The sequence below is a fragment of the Argentina silus genome (genome assembly GCF_951799395.1).
Source record: "Argentina silus genome assembly, chromosome: X".
Lineage (NCBI taxonomy): Eukaryota > Metazoa > Chordata > Actinopteri > Argentiniformes > Argentinidae > Argentina > Argentina silus.
This window is the reverse complement of record NC_139653.1, coordinates 46505034-46527104: the sequence shown is the minus strand read 5'-3', so window position 1 is coordinate 46527104 and position 22071 is coordinate 46505034. Positions and strand designations below refer to the sequence as shown.

The following is a 22071-nucleotide window of genomic DNA, read 5'->3' as shown; positions in this document are numbered from 1 at the left end:
GTGGGGGTGGAGAGAGGGACTGATGCGTCCAAAACACACAGCTCCGCCGTTTCAGCCTTCATCTCCAGCAGCCCTGTGACACGGATGAAAGTGCTTTATTTAGCAGCTCTCTAGCCTGCCGCATGCTGCATGGCGTAAAATGTGTTTCAAACATCTCTCTGGAGCAGTTGGGCACTTTCATCAATTGTTAGGAAACTTGATTCCTCGCATCCTACACTCGCGTCCGTCTCAAAAAGCATTGGAGGACAATATCAAAGGGGAGGAACCTCGATATTTCTCCTCCGATGATGTTTCGAGCAACAAGCGAGTGGAGGACGGAGGAGTGGCCTTGAGGTATCACGTGTCTAACAGTTCATGAAGGGTGTTCTCACAAGCTAGTAAAGATACATATTCATGGACTGTCTCTGTGTGTGGGACAAAAACACAGAGAACTGATGTCACTACAGAACAGGGGAGGCTGGTGGAGGTATCCATCCCATGCATTACAATGAGCCCGTCCTCCGACTTCAACCTCCCCCAGCCTCCCCTGCTCTGTCTAATTGTTGCCAACCTCTGTGTATAGATTAGATGCAGTATGTGTTGTTGTTGTTGTTGTTGTTGTTGTTGTTGTGTCTGACCAGATGTGTTTTTCCTCTCCCTCAGGAGGCAGGCAGTGGTGAGGATGACCGTCGCTCCCAGCCCAGGAGGTAAGACCTCTCTCTCTCTCGCACTCTCGCACTCTCTCTCTCTCTCTCTCTCTCTCTCTCTCTCTCTCTCTCTCTCTCTCTCTCTCTCTCTCTCTCTCTCGCACTCTCTCAGTTCAATTCAATTCAATATGCTTTTTTGGCATGGTAAGACATCTTACATTTCCAAAGCACACATATAGGAACTTATACATCAACAATGACAGAATGGGAAAATTATGATCTGCAGTCCCCTATCTCCTGACTCCCTTTCACTCTCTCTCTACCTTCCCTTTCACTCTCTCCCTCCCTCCCTCTCTCTTTCTCCCTCCCTCCCCTTTCACTTTCTCTCTCTCTCTCTCGCTCTCTTTCTCTCTCTCTCTCAATTCAGTAAGCTTTATTGGCATGAACTTACAAATCAACAGTGACAGAAAAGGGAAATGATATAGAATGAACAAAAGCAGTAACATAACAGTAACAATAATAACAGTGGTAGCAGTAACCACTCCTACTAGTAAGCTACTAGTTATGTTTCTGGTCATCGTTCCACAGGAAGTCCCTATGGTTGTGGCAGCGGGCCACATATTTGGCTGCCAATTTGGAGCAGTGTGATTTGTTTTATTCATTTTTTACCCGAATAGGAATTGGATTTTCACTCTGTCTGTTTGTGTGTTAAATTCATGTAGTGCTATGTAACTTGGGGAAAGACTGTTGTATTTTTGTATGTATATATATATTTTATTTATATATTTCTTGTCAATTCGCTTCCCCCAAGATGGTTTAGTAGTCAGTGCCTGAGTTGACAATGCAGGCTGTCCATTGGACCTAGTCTGGACCTCTGTAAGCTGTAGTTGCACTAACTGTTTTTTGGCATGGTAAGACATCTTACATTTCCAAAGCACACATATAGGAACTTATACATCAACAATGACAGAATGGGAAAATTATGATCTGCAGTCCCCTATCTCCTGACTCCCTTTCACTCTCTCTCTACCTTCCCTTTCACTCTCTCCCTCCCTCCCTCTCTCTTTCTCCCTCCCTCCCCTTTCACTTTCTCTCTCTCTCTCTCGCTCTCTTTCTCTCTCTCTCTCAATTCAGTAAGCTTTATTGGCATGAACTTACAAATCAACAGTGACAGAAAAGGGAAATGATATAGAATGAACAAAAGCAGTAACATAACAGTAACAATAATAACAGTGGTAGCAGTAACCACTCCTACTAGTAAGCTACTAGTTATGTTTCTGGTCATCGTTCCACAGGAAGTCCCTATGGTTGTGGCAGCGGGCCACATATTTGGCTGCCAATTTGGAGCAGTGTGATTTGTTTTATTCATTTTTTACCCGAATAGGAATTGGATTTTCACTCTGTCTGTTTGTGTGTTAAATTCATGTAGTGCTATGTAACTTGGGGAAAGACTGTTGTATTTTTGTATGTATATATATATTTTATTTATATATTTCTTGTCAATTCGCTTCCCCCAAGATGGTTTAGTAGTCAGTGCCTGAGTTGACAATGCAGGCTGTCCATTGGACCTAGTCTGGACCTCTGTAAGCTGTAGTTGCACTAACTGTCCACCAGGGGGAGCATGTTGATCAGAGTTGACTACACTACAGGGATGTCAGCTGACTCTCATTTCGGTTCACACACAATACAAAGTCTGGGTGGGTCTTTCAGCAAACAGATGACCACACACACATTCATGGTCATATTTGCATGATAGAATCTGCTCTCTGACGTCAATATTGTTGTTTGTGTTGGTTCTCTCTTTGCCTTGGCAGATGGCCTTGTCTTGGGCCCATACACACTGGATATACAGTGGGGAATAGGGAATACAGTGTGTGTGTACTTGGGTGTGTGTGTGTGTACTTGGGTACGTGTGTGTACTTGTGTCTGTGTGTTTGTGTGTGTGCGTGTGTGTGTGAGAGACAATTCAGGGTAGAAGCTAAGGAGAGCCTCCGCTAACGATACAGTAGTTGCCGGCTTGCATTCACCCTTCAGCCTATAGCCCAGTGGAGGCTGGTGGAGGTAGAAATCGGAGGACAGGCTCATTGTAATGCAAGGAACGGAATAAGGTATGGAAGAAATATGTGTGTTTGATACCCCTCCTCATTCCATTCCATGCATTACAGTGAGCCTGTCCTCCGATTTCTACCTCCACTAGCCTCCACTGCTATAGTGATACTAATTCTAATTCTATTCCCACGGCCGGGCCCACTGCTACAAACAGGGCCTCATTCTGAGAAGGAGCCAGCATGACATGAGCTTTTGGACCGCCCAACTCATAACAAGACATCTAGAACATAGGCAGAGTTTTGACTTTTTAACTTTGTTGTTGCAAGATGTTATGGGAGAATTTTTCTTTTGTTTTTGTATCTTTCCATTATATTAAGCCCGTCCTAAGATTTCTACCTCCGCCAGCCTTCACTGTTTTAGGACTTCACTGTCTTTTGCCTTGATGACCTTAGTGTAGGGGTGCAGACAGACATAGTGGCCCCCTAACTTTTGAGTTCTATGATCTATAACTCATGTTGTTAGGCTAATCTCTCTCTCTCTCTATCTATCTATCTACATCTCTCTCTCTCTCTCTCTCATTGTACACTGACTTTACCCTGCAAGTCAATGCTGCAGAACTGGACACATGGGCTCAATTATCTATTAGGTAATTCTATGGTGCTGGTGATGTCACCCGCCCCCCCGCCCATTCAGTCCTACAGTATATGAGTGTGTTCTGATCTTATTTTGTAATCCCCCCCCCCCCCCCCCCCCTTCTGACTGACCCCTGGTTATGTAACTAGAAGGACCAAATTAACTGTGCATTACACGGCCACATAAGGATCCAAGTAGCAGTACATTCAATCTAATTGGTTGGAAGAGGCACTGAGGGGGAGAAGCATGTTAGGGTAGGGAAGGAGAGGCTTGGGTAGGGAAGGAGAGGCTTGGGTAGGGTAGACTAGGGTAGGGAAGGAGAGGCTTGGGTAGGGTAGGGTAGACTAGGGTAGGGAAGGAGAGGCTTGGGTAGGGAAGGAGAGGCTTGGGTAGGGAAGGAGAGGCTTGGGTAGGGTAGACTAGGGTAGGGAAGGAGAGGCTTGGGTAGGGTAGGGTAGACTAGGGTAGGGAAGGAGAGGCTTGGGTAGGGAAGGAGAGGCTTGGGTAGGGAAGGAGAGGCTTGGGTAGGGTAGACTAGGGTAGGGAAGGAGAGGCTTGGGTAGGGTAGGGTAGACTAGGGTAGGGAAGGAGAGGCTTGGGTAGGGAAGGAGAGGCTTGGGTAGGGAAGGAGAGGCTATGGAAGGGAAGGAGAGGCTATGGAAGGGAAGGAGAGGCTTGGGTAGGGAAGGAGAGGCTATGGAAGGGATGGGATGGGAAGGGTAGGGTAGGGTAGGGAAGTGAAGGGTAGGGTAGGGTAGGGTAGGGAAGGGAAGTGAAGGGAAGGCTAGGGTAGGGTAGGGTCTAAGCTAGCAATATTTCTCAGACTGGCTACCCAGGCAAGCGAACGACCTGGCAACTTGCTCCATAGGTTTGTGTGCTTAATGGAACTATTTGAGTCTCCATAGAGATATCTATCGTCAACCAATAGAAAATTGACTCCTTCACTCTTCTAATATACCACTATGGGCTATGCTAGGCTATGCTAGGCTAGGCTCAGCAGCTAATACAAGCTGAAGCATGCTGCCCTCTGGGTCCTGGCCCTGGGGTCATCCCCTCTCTCATCTCACCCAAGTTCCCACACCTGTCAGGTGGGGGAGAAACACCCCTCACACAGATTCTACCAGGGGAGTCTGGTGGAGGTAGAAATCAGAGGATGGCTCATTGTAATGCATGGAATGGAATGAGAAATTATATTAAACGTGTTTGATACCATTCTTTGAATATAATTTCTCATTCCATTCCATGCATTACAATGAGCCTGTCCTTCTACCTCCGCCAGCCTGCCCTGTTCTAAACTCACTCAATGAACCCCTCCCTCCTATCTAGCCTGGCTTTCCCCTCCCTTAAATATTGCCCCAGTAGTCGAACAGTCCCTCTCTTTGTGTGTCTTATCTTCTTAAAGCATACTCCCCCCATGACCCTCAAGGTGAAGTGCTCACCAAAACGTGTTAGGTGGTGTGCAAACATTTGAGTGCAAACACTTTGTTCTGACAGCCTCAAACACACACACACACACACGTATTTGATACCCTTCCTCGTCCTGTTTCACACATTACAATGAGTGATGCCCGTCCTCCGATTTCTACCTCCACCAGCCTCATCTGGGCTACACGAAATACACAAATGACACGACGGTTAGTGAATACTTTTGGCCAACGTCACTCTTGTGATGAGCTAGAGGGTTGAGCTAGAGGGACGCAACGCCTTCAGGGCGGACAGAGAGGCCTCAGATAAAATGAGAGGCAGGGGACTGCATTTATATCAACAAAACTTGGTGTACGGACACTGCTGATACTGAGAGTCATTACTCTGCCAATCTGGAGTACCTGATGATCAAGTGTAGGCTGTTTTACCTGCCTAGAGAGTTTACAGCAATTGTTGTTACTGCAGCCTATATCCCTCCGGATGCTAATGCTAAGCTAGCAATGAAAGAACTCCATGCTGCTATTAGCAAACAACAAACTGCACACCCCGATGGAGCCTTTGTTGTTGGAGGGGATTTCAACCACTCCAACCTGAGAACTGTACTCCCAAAATTCCACCAACATGTCTCCTGCCCCACTAGAGGAGACAACACTCTAGATCATGTGTATACAAACATTGCTGAGGCTTACAAAGCCATTCCCCTCCCCCACCTGGGTCAGTTTGATCACCTCTCATTGTTCCTACTCCCCAAGTACACACCACTCATCAAACGTGTGAAACCAACAGTGAGGATAGCCAAAGTCTGGCCAGTCTGATGGCATCCCTGGCCGTGTGCTCAGGGTGTGCACTGGGCAGCTGGCCAAGGTCTTCACTGACATTTTTAACCTGTCACTGGCCCAGGCAGTTGTCCCCACGTGCCTCAAGTCACCAACCATTGTGCTGGTGCCGAAGCATTCTGCTGCAGCAGGCCTGAATGACTTTCGCTCCGTTGTGCTCACCCCCATCATCATGAAGTGCTTCGAGAGGTTGGTCCTGGCTCACCTTAAAGACCACCTACCCCCCACACCGGATCTCCACCAGTTTGCCTACCGCCCGAACAGGTCAACGGAGGATGCCATCTCCATGGCACTACACTCCGCCCTGACTCACCTGGATAACAACAACACGCAAGGATGCTGTTCATTGACTTCAGCTCAGCATTCAACACCATCATCCCCTCCAAGCTGGTCATCAAACTCAGTGACCTTGGCATCAGCACCTCCCTCTGCAACTGGACCCTGGACTTCCTGACCAACAGACCCCAGTTTGTTAGGTTAGACTACCACACCTCCTCCATCCTGATCCTGAACACCGGTGTCCCACAGGGCTGTGTGCTGAGCCCTCTCCGCTACTCCCTCATCACCCATGACTGCGTGCCTGTGCATGGCTCTAACACCATCATCAAGTTCGCAGACGACACCACGGTGGTAGGCCTGATCAGTAACAACGAGTCGGCCTACAGGGAGGAGGTCCAGCACCTGGCGGTGTGGTGTGCTGACAACAACCTGGCCCTCAACACCAAGAAGACTAAGGAGCTCATTGTGGATTACAGGAAAACTGTAGACACACATCCATCTACATCAATGGGATGGAGGTGGAGCGTGTCTCCAGCTTCAAGTTCCTGGGTGTCCACATCTTCGAGAACCTCTCTTGGACCCTCAACTCCTCCACCCTGGTCAAAAAGGCGCAGCAGCGTCTATACTTCCTGAGGAAACGGAAGAAATCTGTCTCCTAGGATCCTGATCAACTTCTACCGGTGCACCATGGAGAGCATTCTGACAAACTGCATCACAGTGTGGTATGTCAGCTGCTCTGTCTCTGACCGGGAGGCCCTGCAACGGGTGGTGAAAACCGCCCAGTACATCACCGGTGCCCAACTCCCTGCCATCGAGGTCCTCCAACGCAGGCGGTGTCTGCGGAGGGCGCGAGGCATCAGTAGGGACACCTCTCACCCCAGCCACGGACTGTTTGCCCTCCTCCCATCCGGGAGGCGGTACAGGAGTCTCCGTAGCAGGCTCAGGAACAGCTTCTTCCCTGCAGCTGTTACTCTGCTGAACTCCCGGCGGTAGCCCGGCCTCCCCCCTCCACCCCCCAACAAGAGGAACATTGACTCCTAGTATCAGGGTACCCTCCCCCCATACCTCTACTGGCTGCACACTCAGGACTTCAATTTAGCTTTTGCACTACTGCTTGTTTGCACATACCATATTTATTATATGGTCTCTAATTATACATCTTACATATGTAACATACCTCAAGACCTATAGCCCTTGTTCAACTGTACATATCATATTGATATTCACCTCATGTATATTCATTTATTTATACTCATTGTAATATCTTATACTGTAATACCATGTACTGTCTACAATTTAATGTCTTTTGCACTATGCCACTATTTTCACTATCTGGTTAGATGCCAAACTACATTTCGTTGTCTAAGTACTTGTACTCTGTGCAATGACAATAAAGTTTAATCTAATCTAATCTAATTTTGTCTGTCTCTAGTGCTGTTGTTTCATCTCGGTACAGTAAAGTGTTAGAGGAGCTGCAGGTTCCTCAAAGTCCAGAGCCGAGGAGGAAACAGCTGGGCGTGTGCGTGTGTGTTTGCTGGAAGGCAGGATGTGAGGGGTGGGGTAACTTGGGGGGTACACCGACAGGCGGTCAGACAGTGACCGCTGCAATAGCGGTGACCCTGTTTCTGGTTACTCTCATACATACACACACACACACACACGCACACAGATTGCTGTTGCACAACGGTGGTGTTGTGGTGGTAAACATCACTACAGCAGCAGCTCATGTTACCTCCAGGGTCAAAACAAACAACCATGTAATTGTCTCTTGGAAAGTACACTTCAGGCGTTGTTAGCCATGTGAGTGGTCAGATACCTTGTTCAATCACATTTATTTACAAGGCACTTTTTACAATGACAATTGTCTCAGAACAGTACAAACAATATGAACTAACACCATCGACCATAGACACACCGTGGGTTGTGTTGTGGTTGTGGTTGTGTTGTGGTGACAGAAGCTGATTGGTCGAACCCTAATGACCACTGTGGTGTAAGGGAGGAGAGACCGTGTGATGTGTTGTAACCAGAGGAACTCTGTGTGTGTGTGTGTGTATATATGTGTGTGTGTATATATGTGTGTGTGTGTGTGTGTGTGTGTTTGTGTGCCAGATTACCTCACAAAGAAGGAGACACAAACAAATGCACACACACACTGGTGGGGTAGGTGTAAACCTACCCCATGACGTTACTCATCTCTTTGGGCAGAGGCCTAGATTTCATAATGTTACAGGGGTATTGCAAGTGTGTGAAGCTTCACTGTCAGTGACACCAAGACTATGCCCACTTTCCAACTGGCTATCATGACCCGGTCGGACATTTAAGAACAAAAGGGAGTCTTTTGTTTGTGCTCAACAACTGCAGAAGAGCACTGCCTTAAAAATAAGAACACAGGCTTGAGGAAGAACGCAGTGTGGTGCCTCGCGTTCATAGGTTGGACTCGTTCCACCATAGATTCAGTGTTGTCTTTGGCTCCAGACAGACGTGCAGGACAGAGGAAGTGGTCTCTCTGAACTGTCAGTACACACCAGTGAAGGCTGGTGGGAGGTAGAAATCGGATGACGGGCTCATTATAATGCATGGCATTGGTGTTACATGTTAGATACCATTCCTCTTTCCATTCCATGCATAACAATGAGCCCCGTCCGTCCACCGATTTCTACCTCCCACCAGCCTCCCCCTGTAGCAGACAGTTCTGGTTCTCTAGTTCCCAAGGTCATATGGTGTTAAGTGAAATCCCAGAGCTGCTTTCTCCTCTTGATTGTGACCATAGGGACAATGGAAGAAGCAGGAAACGGGGGGGGGGGGGCAGTTGACTTCGTTGCCCAGATGAGAGGGATATTTTGGCTTTACAAGATTTTTAGTGGTCCATTGCGCTAGCCAGAAAAGCTGAATCAAGTGTAGCAGGGTTGATTTGGAATCACCACGCTCTCCCTATGGGGAGACCAGTGAGAGACCAGTGCTCCAGACCAGTGAGAGACCTGGGCTTCAGTCTTTACTGGTTACAAGCTCAAGTATGTGCAACAATAACAGAATTCATGACCGTCTTGACCCACGTCCTCTTCTGTTCGTTTAGCCAGCGGAGTGTTCATCGTGTATCCAAGCATAGCCCTAATGATCTCACACATGCAGTGCCCTGCGTAAGTAATGGGACAGTGAAGCATTTTTTTCTGGAAGTTTGAAATGACACTATTACTATGAGGTTAAAGTAGAGGTTCTCAGCTTTTATTTGATGGTATTTGTGTACCAATGTGGGTTTCACCAGTTAGAAATTACAACGTTTTTCAGACAGCCCCCTCTGTTAGGCTGCCAAAAGTGATGGGACAGATTTACGGTGCCTTCGGAATTGATTCCTATGCAAATCAGAGACCCTATAAAAACAAAGATATTAATTCCAAAATGACATGAACAGGGTTATTAAGATGCATTAAGACGGACTCAGTTCAACTTATTGAGTGACATTTTTGCATTTTAGCTAATTTTAAGAGTGTCATGGCAAAGGGTCTGAATACCTATGTCCATGAGGTATTCCTGTATTTCAATTTTAATACATTTACTGAAATTTCCAAAAACATGTTTTCGCTTTGTTATTCTGGGATATTGTGTGTTGATTGATGGCAAATTCTTTTAATTTAATCCATTTTAAATTGAGTCTATAACACAACAAAATGGAAAAAGTGAAGTGGTCTGAATACTTTCCGAAGGCACTGTATAGCATAGCCAGATGACCTCACACATATGGTTGTGTACAGAACAATAGCACAGTGTTGCTGTAAACAACACAGAGATCTCGTATATATTTATACTTTTTGACAGAGCTCTCTGGTTTTCTATTTAAACTTCTCACAATCACATCGCTTGCCAGTCTACCCTGACAATGGGCCAAGGCAAGAGTCTTGCCTTTAAATAAGCATTACAATAATAGAGTTGTTTTGTATAACAAAGAGGTGTTACAACCTGGTGTGGCTGTGCAGTTTAGTTTGACTAAGTAGGCCAAATGTTGTTGTTGTAACAATGATGGGCCATTTCTATTCGGGTGCAACTCATGGAACTGTTAAAAAAACAAAAACACAGTTGCTACGTGAACAGTATGGTCCTTTCTCAATTGTTAGAAACACGACTCCTCGCGTCCTCTCCCCCGTCCTCCACTCGCTTCCGACTAAAAACGCGTTGGAGGAGAAGACCGAGGTTCCTCCCCTTAGATACTCCTTCAGTACTTTTTAAGGGACAAAGTGAGGAGGACGTGAGGAGTCATGTTCCAAACAATTGAGAAAAGGCTTTTTTTCTCTCTTTTTTTTTTTTATACATTTATGGCATTTAGCAGACGCCTTTATCCAAAGCGACTTACAATAAATACATGTGTCTAGTCAATCACTTATTGGAGTTGGTTGGGTTAGTGAGAGTTGGTTGGGTTAGTGAGAGTTGGTTGGGTTAGTGAGAGTGGGTCGGTGTTGTCTTTGGCGGTCTCCAGGTCAGCCATGGTGCTATGTCACTTCTTCGGCTGCCGCTCGCTGTACGTTGTTGTGTTGTTGTCGTATTGTTGTGTTCTGACAATCAAATGTTCCGAGTGTAGTTTTCCTCTCGTGTGGCTGCTTATGTCACCCGCACACAGTTCAGTGAGAGGAGAGGAATCTGGCGAACGGTAGCGGTGCATCCGGTCCCGGACGAGCAGGTTCCAAGACAGCTTCTACATCCAAGCTGTAAGACTTTTGAACTGATACCCCCCCCCAGCTGCCCAGCAGCACTATCTGCTGCTCACCTACGCTACAGACAATTTGCACTCACCCATGCACATCACTTACTTACACACACACACACACACACACACACACACACACACACACACAGTGTTATGACTGAACAGCCCACAGACTCCTTTGTCACTCACTGCCTTGCATCTGCCAGGAAGTGGAAACTCTTCATCCAACATTATTATTCTCCAGTCTCTTTGACACTTAACAGTCATTCACTGGTTATCAGTCATATTATTGAGACTTGTGTAATGTCAAAGTTCACTCAGTAAGATGAAGCAATGAAGCAAGAGCATAAGAGATATAGACTAGGTCTACCGTATTGTAATGTGCCTCAATGGTATCATTCTACCAAGAACACTGAATTAGTGAATTAGTGTATTGTATATATTGTTTAGTATTGTTTTTGTTGTGAAGCACTTTGCAACATTTGTCCATGTAAAAAGTGTTATACAAATATATTTGATTGATTGATTGATTGATTGTCCACAGCCTGTCGCTGCAAGTGCTCTGTGCGTCAGCGTGTCGTTCTCCCCTTCTCTTCATATCGGGCCCCTCGGAGACCGGAGCACATGTCGGCTACTCCGCCCTCTCATGAGCGAGTCCACTGGTTGACTTTTCAAGTGTTACCAGTGTCCGGTTCAGATGCCGAATGCCTGTGCTGTCTGTATCTGTTCGAGACGGGACCCGCTCCTTGTTTTATTTTTTATTTTTTTAATCTAATTGTATGATTTGTGATATGTTTTATTGACTTTTAACGCGAATCAGTTGTTTTGGTGTTTTATCGAAAACCAGTTTGCTTGTGAGAGGAACATAAACTGAGCTTCTCGGACCTCGTTTCACGGTGCGCGGGTCTTGGTTTTACGCACGAAACGAATAGTTTATTTGGACCTTATTGCGTGCAACCAGCGAGGAGAAAGGACTGGGTTTGTCGCATATCGGTCGACTTATTTGGACTGAGAAGAGTTGATCATGATCGGAGTGGAGTGAGCGCTTTCCCAAGCGGGATATTCTGCTCGGGTCTCGGTCTCGGTCTCATCCCTTGTCCCGGTGGTACAGCCATGACCCTCGGTAGTCTGGCCGCCACCGGGAGCTCCGCAGATGGCTGTTTCTGCGCCTGCTGCGGGGCGAAGATGATGCCCTACTTTTCGGACAATGCCGTTGCCTCTCAGAACCAGTTAAACCAACAGTGAGTTTGTTTTTATTACAACTGCATAAATACGTACGGCATCCTATTAATGTCAATTCAGCAATTAAGAGTGTGTTTGATGTGGTTTGTTTAGTTTAATTCACGTAAAAAAACCAACAACCCGATAAACCCATTTTACAGTCGATTTTTTCCAAACAACGTTAGTGGACAGGACAACAAGCAATGGTGTCCCGACGTGAGAAGTGGCTAAATTGTTCACTTTTGTTAGAAATGTGACACTTTTATGACTTACTGTCATAGTTGAAACAAGGGAATGTATTCCCGTGCGTGACGTAACAGGATGTGGGAATTCTTGGACGCGTCTTCCTGTCCTTGTTGAGGATTAGTTGCGTGGCACGAGATCTGAATCATTAACCTACCGGTCTCATAACTGGTTTGACTAACCCTGTCTGGCAGGTGTCCACATAGAGCAACAGTGCTGTTGTCCTGTCCGCACTTTGTGCTCTGAGCCAAGCCACAGAGCTACCCATTCTCACGATCACCTGACCTCCCATTTTAAGGCACATTCTATCCAACTCCGATGGCTCTGATTTCAGTTGTTAGGTAACAACAAACTGCTGTGGGATATTCGATCTTGACAGCATTGTCACAATGGCTACTCTGTGTGACACACCCTCTCATCCTCTTCACTAAAACACACACACACACACACAGGATGTGCACTTCTATCCATCCTCCTATGAGGATTTGCTATGATATTTCCATCCATGTGTTGTTCCAATGCAGTTCACATGGACCCATTCCATCAAGCCTAGGCCAAATTGCATGTTTGTTAAAGAGCCTTTCGTGGCCCTGTCCATTCTGTGAGGCTGGTCTTCAGTTCCAGATGTTGCTTGTGTGATTTGAGACTGAGTTTGTAGTACAGGTGTGTACATACTACAGCAGTGGAGGTAGACATCGGAGGACTATCTCATTGTAATGTACGGAATGAGGAATGGTATCAAACACATTTACACTGAGCTCAATCTCCGATTTCTACCTACACCAGCCTCCCCTGCTGTACTATAGGTGTGATGACAACTCACCACCTATTCCGATGTGAGTGCTTTGAGTACAGGCATGCCGGTGTGGGTTAGTTGGTGGATAACCTTGTTTAGGCTTTGCTTGTTCTAAAAGCCTGAGGAAATCCATTGCAGAAAGTGGCTACAAAGGGGTGGTTTACTGTGTCGCGAGGCGTCACTCATTTCTATCAGATACCTTGCTCGGGCAGAGCTCCAAAAAAAACAATTCAGTTTTTCCTTCAGGTTGTCTTCCATTTTCCAAGCTAGCATAGGCAACAACTCTCTGCAAAATAGTCCTGCGATGCACATCACAGCAAGCAACAATTCTACGTGTGTGTGTGTGGGGGGGGGGGTTGGAATTTAACATCCAATGAAATTGCGAGCACCTTCTCCCCTTGCTCCGTCCAGTTCAATCCAAGCCAGATCAGCTAATCTAAAATTCTCCAGACCTCTAAACGAGGCACGAGAACAACGTGACCTGGAGGTATGGCTACACAAGATTAGTTGGTGGACAATGTCACCTGTTTTAGTGGATGACTGTCACTCGTTAATGTAGAGCATAATAATACTATACATTTATTAACTGTGTCTTTAGTCATTTCATATCGAGATAAGAATTCTAAATTTGAAAACCAAGAAAATGTACATTGTTGTTTCTCTCGGTGGTTTGAGATGCTCTCTGTTTACCAATTACTCACACAAAGACAATGCGTCATCACAAATAACGTCAGCAAAACTCGATTAGAGATTCAGTCTTTCACTTCCCTGTCTGACTGACTGACGTTGATATGGACTGTTCCCCGTAACGCATCTCTCTCTCTCTCTCTCTCTCTCTATACCTAGGCAATGATATGGGCTGTTGAATGTCCTGCTACCCTGAATGCCTCTCACTCTGTCTCTCTCTCATTTGCATTGATTGACCACAGCTGCTCTTCATGTACTACTATGCACTTGTTTCTATGGCAACAAGGGTGCTAGTACTCATTGCCGATAGGGATGTGTAGTAGAATACTAGTCCTGTGTGTAGTAGGGGACTTTAGGAAGTGAATGCTTGTTTTCAAGCCCTTCAATATTATTATAGAGAGAGTTTATTGATTGTGTTGATGTTAACGAAGCATTTTGTCTTTGTTTTATTGAGATAAAGTGGACTTTAATTGTCTGTCTAAATCTTGAGTTACACAAGGTGGGGAGACCTATGTTATTGCTCAGCTGTTATTCTAACGCGCATGCACATTTATACACACACACACACACACATATACATGCTTGTACACACACACACACACACACACACACAATGCGCCAGAGTCAGACACGTCCCCCGTAAATAGCACCAGATGTAAGAACTCCCAACTTCCTTGTTTTCAGAGAGCGAACACTGGCCAGATTGTTTTGTTTTCTCTTAATCTCGCATGGTGGGCAAACACCATACGACCCTCTGCCAGGAAAAGAGGCTAAGTGAGATGGAGACCGAAAATCTATTAATTTTGACAGTGTCTTGTTTTTACAAAAGGATCATTACTGCTGAAGTTCAACTGGGAGTGAATCCTGGGAATGCCAGTGTGTCGGCAAGACTTTAATGTTTAACCACAGGCTCTGAGCGGTAATTGTAAGGTCCTAGTGCTCTTGGGAAATGTAACCTGGAAACCAGAAATCTAAAGAAGCCCATTGTCCTCTAATTTTAAAACCCTCGTCCCCCCGCCCTCCCCTCACTGCAAACAAACACGTGTGTCATTCCTGGTGAAAAGAGATCCGAATATTAACGTGACAAGCTTGGGGGTGCGTGTGAGGTTGGCAGACCTACAAGGAAGGTAAATCTAGGTCAACTTTGTTTGTGTGTGCCATCCATAACATCGGTGAACAGGATGTAAGTTGTATTTGGACAGTTGTTGCAGGTCAGGTTTCATCGGCTGTGTGACGCAAACACGACTCTCAACTTCTGGTTTTGTTCTCCCTCCTATGCACCTGCTCCTGAAAAGGTTATGCCTCCAGTGCCCGTGTCGTTCTTTTCTAGCCTTAGCCAAACGCTTGCATCTCAGCATCATCTCCCACTGTGACCTCCCTAACCCTCTGTCCTGACTTTAGCCTCACGTGGGCGGTGGCGAAGGGGAACTTCCCTCCGCTCACCTCAGAATAGTCCTAGGTGTTGTGCTGCAAGCTTTCACCCCATGGTCCTCATGATACTTGGTTTCTGCCCTGGAATAGCCTTGGCTGTCTGGCCTTGGCTAAATGGCCTTGGCTAAATGGCCTTGGCTGGCTGGCTGGCTGGCTCCAACTCCATACATTTGTGAGATGTATTCTGATGATTTTTTCTGAGTAAACGACCTGCTTGACATTGCAGCCTTAATGGGATTTCTTTGAAACTTTCGGTTTGTGAGTGTTTTGAATGTGAAGGTGTCGGCTGGCTCTCTTTGCCTCCCTCTCTTTGTCTGTCTGTCTGTCTGTCTGTCTGTCTCTCTCTTGCAGCCTAATCTATACCTCGAGAGGTGACAGAATGCAGACCACTCTCCCACAGCCCCATATCTGTCTCCTCTCTCTACCCTGAACCCAAGGCCCTCCGCCTGGGCCTATATTTATCCCTCCTCCCGCCAGAGAGTGACTAATATGGGCAGGGACAGGTGGGGGAGGGGAGGGGTGGGTCACACATCTAGAGAGTGGACCGCTATCGGTGGTCCCCTTACATAGTGATGATTGTGTCTGTGCCCTAACAAGTACTGCCCCGTGCTGGATGCCAAAAGATGACCATCCCCTCCCCTCTCCTCCCTCCCTTCCTTCCTCTCCCTCCTCTCTAACCTAGCCTACTTGGGGCGGGGGGGGAGGAAAGGCAGGAGCTGTGTAACTGTCTATTTCTCCCCCGTGACCAGTCCCTGTCTGTTGGGAGATTATGCCCTTACATGTCTGGGCAGGGCACACACAGCCACACACACACAGCTGTGTAGGGCTCAAATTTGTGTGTCATTGTTGCACAGTGTCCCTTCTCACACAGCAGCTCCTAACCCAGATTTTGCCGTGATCTGCAGTGTTTAATCTTAGCCAAGAATACATATTTATGAGACTGCCGTAACTCACTAACTGGCAGCGAATTCCGGAACACTCGCCACCTAGAGTACCAAGTGTTCTGTGGTGTCTACCTAGCAACAATACTTTGATTGATTGGCTACAAAATTACGCATCATCATGTGTGCATCTTTGGTGAGATAAAGTCGCCCTTGGCACTCTAGAATGTTGAACATTTTGGTGACTTTATTCACCCTCGGCACTGAATGAGTTAATGTATCTGACTCAAAAGACCGTATCCTAATATCTCCCCGTGAAAGAGAGCGTCTGGATTTGACCTGATTGCTGTACAGTAGGCCTGTATCAGTGTGTTCCCACCGGCGAGTGTATCAATAGTTGTACAGTTGTATAAAAGGAATCCTATGTTTAGCTACAGTAAGAGATACTTGACAGTGATTTATGCCTTGCTACCTGGTTCCTCTGCTGTTCCTCTTGCTACCTGGTTCCTCTGCTGTTCCTCTTGCTACCTGGTTCCTCTGCTGTTCCTCTTGCTACCTGGTTCCTCTGCTGTTCCTCTTGCTACCTGGTTCCTCTGCTGTTCCTCTTGCTACCTGGTTCCTCTGCTGTTCCTCTTGCTACCTGGTTCCTCTGCTGTTCCTCTTGCTACCTGGTTCCTCTGCTGTTCCTCTTGCTACCTGGTTCCTCTGCTGTTCCTCTTGCTACCTGGTTCCTCTGCTGTTCCTCTTGCTACCTGGTTCCTCTGCTGTTCCTCTTGCTACCTGGTTCCTCTGCTGTTCCTCTTGCTACCTGGTTCCTCTGCTGTTCCTCTTGCTACCTGGTTTTGGGTTCCAGATTCTTCCGACACTCTCGTGTGTGTGGGGGGGGGGGGGGGGCGGGGCGGTGCTAAGCGAAGCTCTCTGGTGAGTCAGTGTTGTATTACAGTTGACAGTATGCTGCTGCTGCTGCTGCAGGGGAGGCTGATGGAGGGAGAAATCGGAGGAGGACACCCGGGGGTGTCCTTCTGTCTATCCCCCTCACCCTCCACCTGGCCTGTCCCCTCCTCACAGCCTCCACCCTGTAATGCTGCTGCTGTCATAGATGGACACTTCCTCTGTGACCTTCACTTCCTCTGTGACCTTCACTGTGGCGCAGGACTGAATGACGGCTCAGCATTCATTTGAAAGTGTGTTGTGTGGAGACCGTCTAAGGTGAACCGTTTTCACACGTTAGTCAGCTGTCCTGCACAAAACTTAGGAGGAGAGACGAAGGGAGAGAGGGAGAGAAGGAGGAGGAGTAGTCGGTGGTCAACTGATAGAGAGGAGGAGAGAGAGGGGGAGGAGATGCAGTGAGAGAGGGAGGAAGCAGCTGGGTCAGGGGTGAGTGGGTTATGGGAAATGAGTGTTCTCATTCTCACACTGTTTACCTTCTTCCTCGACCAGGCATGACGCTGACGGCCACTCAGATTGCCTTCACACACTCGTCCTTCTGCCCGTTTCTTCATCCTGTGTTTGTGAGGAGGAGGACACAGCGCTGGCTTTTGTGCAGGCTTCTGTGCAGGCTTCTGATTGGATTACACACTCACTATGGTTTGGTGAACTTAAGACGAACACAGGGCCGAAGCCTCCTACACACTTCACTTAACGCTACAAAACATTTAAAAAAAACAAAACATGTTTTTGCTCCTTCTGAAGACACCGTTGTGAGTGTGTGGGGTGGCTTAGCGCAGGGGAGGCTGGTGGAGGTAGAAACCGGAGGACGGGGCTCATTGTAATGCACTGAACGGAATGAGGAATGGTATCAACATGCTTATTGCATTCCATTCCATGCATTACAATGAGCTCATCCTCCGCTGAGAGGGGTCATCCTCCAGAGGAGCGTTGAGAAGCAGCCGGTTGGCCCTAGGACACTCTCTCTTTTTAACGGGTGTCAATGAAGCACTTTGTGCCTTTTTGTTATTAGTCATCTGACACATGAATAGGTTTCTCTGTTTTTTAGGGGTTTTTTTTACGGTCAGTTTGCCACCGAGAGACTTTGAGCAGTAATCTGTAATGTAGAAGAGACGACACAATACACGCACACACAACACCCTCTTTGTCAGTGAGTATCCCCAGTAGGTGTGTGGGGTGAGCTCGGAGCAGTGGTGTGATGCTAGTTTCATGTGATTATAGGGAGAGAGAGAGAGACACGCACACACACACAAACATGCCCTCCTACAGTACGGGGCTCTGCTCTGCCGTCAATCGGTCCCTGACAGCTGGGACTCTGCCCCTGTCTCTCTCTGACCTCTCAGCTCCAGGCTCCAGCACACCGCCTTGGCCTAGGCCCAGGCCTCCAGCTCTAGCCCCCAGCCCTCTCCCCCCTGGGGGCCAGCGTTGTAGGGGGGAGACTCTGACCAGCAGCCCCCATCCTAAGCCCCTCTCTCCAGCTGTGAGGGGGCCTGCCAGGGGTCAAGGCCAGAGGAGAACATTGTGTTCTGTGTGTCAGCGTGCACGGCGCCCCGTCTCTCCGTCTGTCAGTGTCACGTGCACTCTGTTGGCGTAGCAACAACAACCGCTGACAGGCTACTCAGACAGGGAGGCAGGCGGGCAGACAGACAGACAGACAGACAGACAGACAGACAGGGCAGGTGTGACCTAATCCTGGAACATCCTGTGTGTATGACCCTCTGTTTTCTCTCTTTCCTCCCCCCATCCCCTCCCCACAGCATCAGTGAGAGTTTCCTGACGGTGAAGGGTGCCGCCCTCTTCCTGCCGCGTGGGAATGGCTCCTCTCCTTCCTCCGCCCCCAGCGTCAGCCAGCGGAGGAACAAACACACAGGTATACACGTCGCCATAGTTACCATGAAGGTGGCATTGTGTGTGTGTGTGTGTGTGTGTGTGTGTGTGTGTGGGGCTACCGGCCCTTGTCCTGCTTGCACTTTTGTTTGTAGTTAGGTGTTTGCTCACTCCAAGGAGTCGGTCATGGCTTGGTTGTGTGACGTGATGTACACAAACCCCAGATACTGGCTTTAATTATCCTATTTGAGTGCATCTGTTTGTAATAGAGCGGCGTAGCAGTTTTGTTGGATTGTAGTCCGGGAACTTACTTCACAGTTCAAACTGACAAATCCAATTCATGTTGTAATTCTAATTGGGGGGGGGGGAATGAACGGTGATGTTCGGCTTGAACCAGAAGTAAGTTCAACCAGCTCAAACAAACTACATTTTGACGGCACGTGTCGGAACTCTGTGGTATAAAAGGGTGAGGGTTAGTTAGCTGAGTGACTTAACTAGTAACTGTGTCTCTGTCCCTATCCAGGCGATCTCCAGCAGCATCTTCAGACCATGTTTACTGTGCTGCGGCCAGAGGACAACATCCGCCTGGTGGGTTAGCCTTCACTGTAGCGTAGCCTTCACCTGTAGCATAGCCTCACCTGTAGCATAGCCTCACCTGTAGCGCAGCCTCAGCCTCACAGTATTTACATTTGACATTTATTTTATCCAAAGCGGCATTTACATTTGTCTGAAGTAAGTCATCATAAAAAATCTATGCTAGGACCAGGGGCCGTTGCCAATCACAATGCTAGAATGCTTTTTTCTTTTAACAGTAGAGGAACTGTACAGGGTGGTGAAGAGGTCTTTAGGAGGGACAGTCAAGATGTAGCCTGAAGAGATGGGTCTTCAGTCTACGGCAGAAATGTAGCATAGCCTCAGTGAATAGTGTGATGAACATGTTCAAATACAGAGACATTGATTAGAGGTTCTTTTCTCTCTCTCTCTCTCTCTCTCTCTTTCTCTCCCCCCCAGGCTGTGCGCCTGGAGAGTGCATACCCCCAGTGCACGCGTTACATGGTGGTTGTGTCAACCAATGGGAGGCAAGACACAGAGGAGAGTCTGGTGCTAGGGATGGACTTCAGCTCCTCAGACTGGTGTGTATGTGTGTGAGGGTGTGTGCACTCCTGTGGCCCATAGCTTCTACAGTAGACCTGTGTGTGTGTGTGTGGTTTAAGCCTGTGTCCAGGAAAATAGATCTGAGCAACTGCTGTGTGTGGGTGTGTACCATAACAGGTGTGTGTGTGTGTGTTTTCTTCCACTGCAGCTCATGTACAGTGGGGCTGGTGCTACCCTTGTGGAGCGACACTCTGATACACTTGGATGGAGATGGGTAAGATACCACGCCCGTTTGGCTCTGCTTGCTCTGTCTAACTAGACTCCTCATTTCTAAATAAACTGTGTGTGTGTGTGTCTCTTCAGGGGTTTCAGTGTTTCCACAGTCAACAGGGTCCATGTCTTCAAGCCTGTCTCTGTCCAGGCCATGTGGTGAGTGCAACTCGTCCTCCTTTCCCTCCTCCTTCATCCTTTCATCATCTCATCCCCCTCTCTCTTCTTCTGACTTTGACTCTTCTCCTATACTCTTATTGTTATTTTGTCTCTTTCTCAGCCTCCCCCCTTCTCCTGCTCTCTGTCCTCCTTCTCTACTGTCTTTCACCTCTTCTTCTTATGTGTCCCTTTCCCCTCTTCTCCCTTTTTTCCTCCTCTTTCTCTCTTCCTCTCACTTCTCCATCCCTCTCATACTATGGCTCTTTTTTGGGGGCCTATGGTTCGGTGTTAGTTCATATTGTTTGTATTGTATTTATTGTGTATAGTTTAGTATTGTTCTTGTTGTGAAGTATTGATTGACACAAACACACATCTTACACTCTCTTGCCCCCCCCCCCCCCAGGTCGTCCCTCCAGTCCCTCCACAAGGCGTGTGAGGTGGCTCGTTGCCATAACTACTACCCAGGCAGCCTGTTCCTCACCTGGGTGAGCTACTACCAGAGCCGGGTCTCCTCTGACCAGCTCTGCATCAACGAGTGGAACGCCATGCAGGACGTCCAATCACACCGAGCCGACTCACCTGTACTCTTCACAGACGTGTGAGTAGCGGCCGTACAACGTGTATGCAGGTTCATACAACTCCAGCTCACACACACACATCATGCCAGTTCTTACGTATTGCACAACAGTTGTGTTTTCCTGTCCAGTAGGCTCAGTAGGTCATTGCCTAACATCAGCTTACAGTAATCTGCCTTTCCTGTTGACCAGACTAGTGGACCCTCAGTACCAGTTCCTGTAGGGTTAACTATAGACTAGTGGATCTTCAATACCAGTCCAAGTGATAATCCTACAGGGACTGGTAACTATAGACTAGTGGACCTTCAATACCAGTCCAAGTGATAATCCTACAGGGACTGGTAACTATAGACTAGTGGACCTTCAATACCAGTCCAAGTGATAATCCTACAGGGACTGGTAACTATAGACTAGTGGACCTTCAATACCAGTCCAAGTGATAATCCTACAGGGACTGGTAACTATAGACTAGTGGACCTTCAATACCAGTCCAAAACAAGATTGTTGAAAACACTCGTTGTTCGCAGTGGAGAGCTGCCTTGTGACACAGAAGTATCAGAGGGCAGTAGCGTGGTGTAGCAACAACCAATGACACGCCTCGATCCATGCCTCCAGATTTATGTCTGTATTATGGGGGGGAAATTCCCCCCCCCCCCCCCCTCTTTCTCTCTCGTGTATGCTAATTTGGGAATCTATCGATCTATCTATAGCCCCTAGCGAAGGGTGCCAGGGACTTTGAAATAGCTCCCCTCACGGGTAGTTTGAGTTACAAGTGCTAGATGGATAGGTGGGTGGACAGACGGAAGGACGGACGGCAGCAGGTGGCTGGGAAGTCCGGGCGAAGGAGGAGAGGATGGAGGGATGATGAAGGAGTAATTGAGTTGAGGATCAACCACTCCACACATCGAAGACAGCTCTCCCTGGACAGAGGGATGATGGAGTGAGGGGAGGAGGGAGGGAGTGAGTGACACACAGGGAGTGGAAAGAGTTCAGACTGTCAGTCAGAAGAGGCATTCTGCGGGAGAGGTGAGAGTAAGCTCTCTAAGCCTCACATTCACATATCAGAAACACTTCGGATTGCTGTAAGCCTAGCCATGCACGCACAGTCAAGACACACACACGTACACACACACACATGCATGCACACACGTACATACACATTCGTACATACACAAAAGACGCAAATACACACACACACGTACATGCATGCACACACGTACATACACATTCGTACATACACAAAAGACGCAAATACACACACAGCAAAGACGCTCTCACACACACGGTTGGATTTGTGCACTGTGCACACACTCACGACTTACATGCAGACAATGACAGTATTTGTAAAACCTGTTGGGGGGGTCAATGCCAAACGTAACATCGAATCAGTCTGG

The 22071-nt window shown here is 47.6% G+C and overlaps 1 protein-coding gene across 2 annotated transcripts in view; it reads left to right on the top strand.

Moving 5' to 3' along the window:
- Positions 1 to 22071, top strand: part of ssh2a (slingshot protein phosphatase 2a) — a gene marked incomplete at its 5' end in the record, with an annotated part of 35378 nt that overhangs the window by 3868 nt on the left and 9439 nt on the right. Inside the window, 7 exons of one of the 2 annotated variants that reach the window (XM_083696160.1) lie at positions 643 to 686; positions 18509 to 18621; positions 19102 to 19166; positions 19590 to 19711; positions 19882 to 19947; positions 20037 to 20102; positions 20506 to 20700. In XM_083696160.1, the coding sequence (XP_083552286.1) occupies positions 643 to 686; positions 18509 to 18621; positions 19102 to 19166; positions 19590 to 19711; positions 19882 to 19947; positions 20037 to 20102; positions 20506 to 20700 (671 nt within the window). Of the gene's footprint in view, positions 1 to 642; positions 687 to 11657; positions 11786 to 18508; positions 18622 to 19101; positions 19167 to 19589; positions 19712 to 19881; positions 19948 to 20036; positions 20103 to 20505; positions 20701 to 22071 lie in introns of those variants that run through there. The other variant, XM_083696159.1, reaches the window with a different exon arrangement.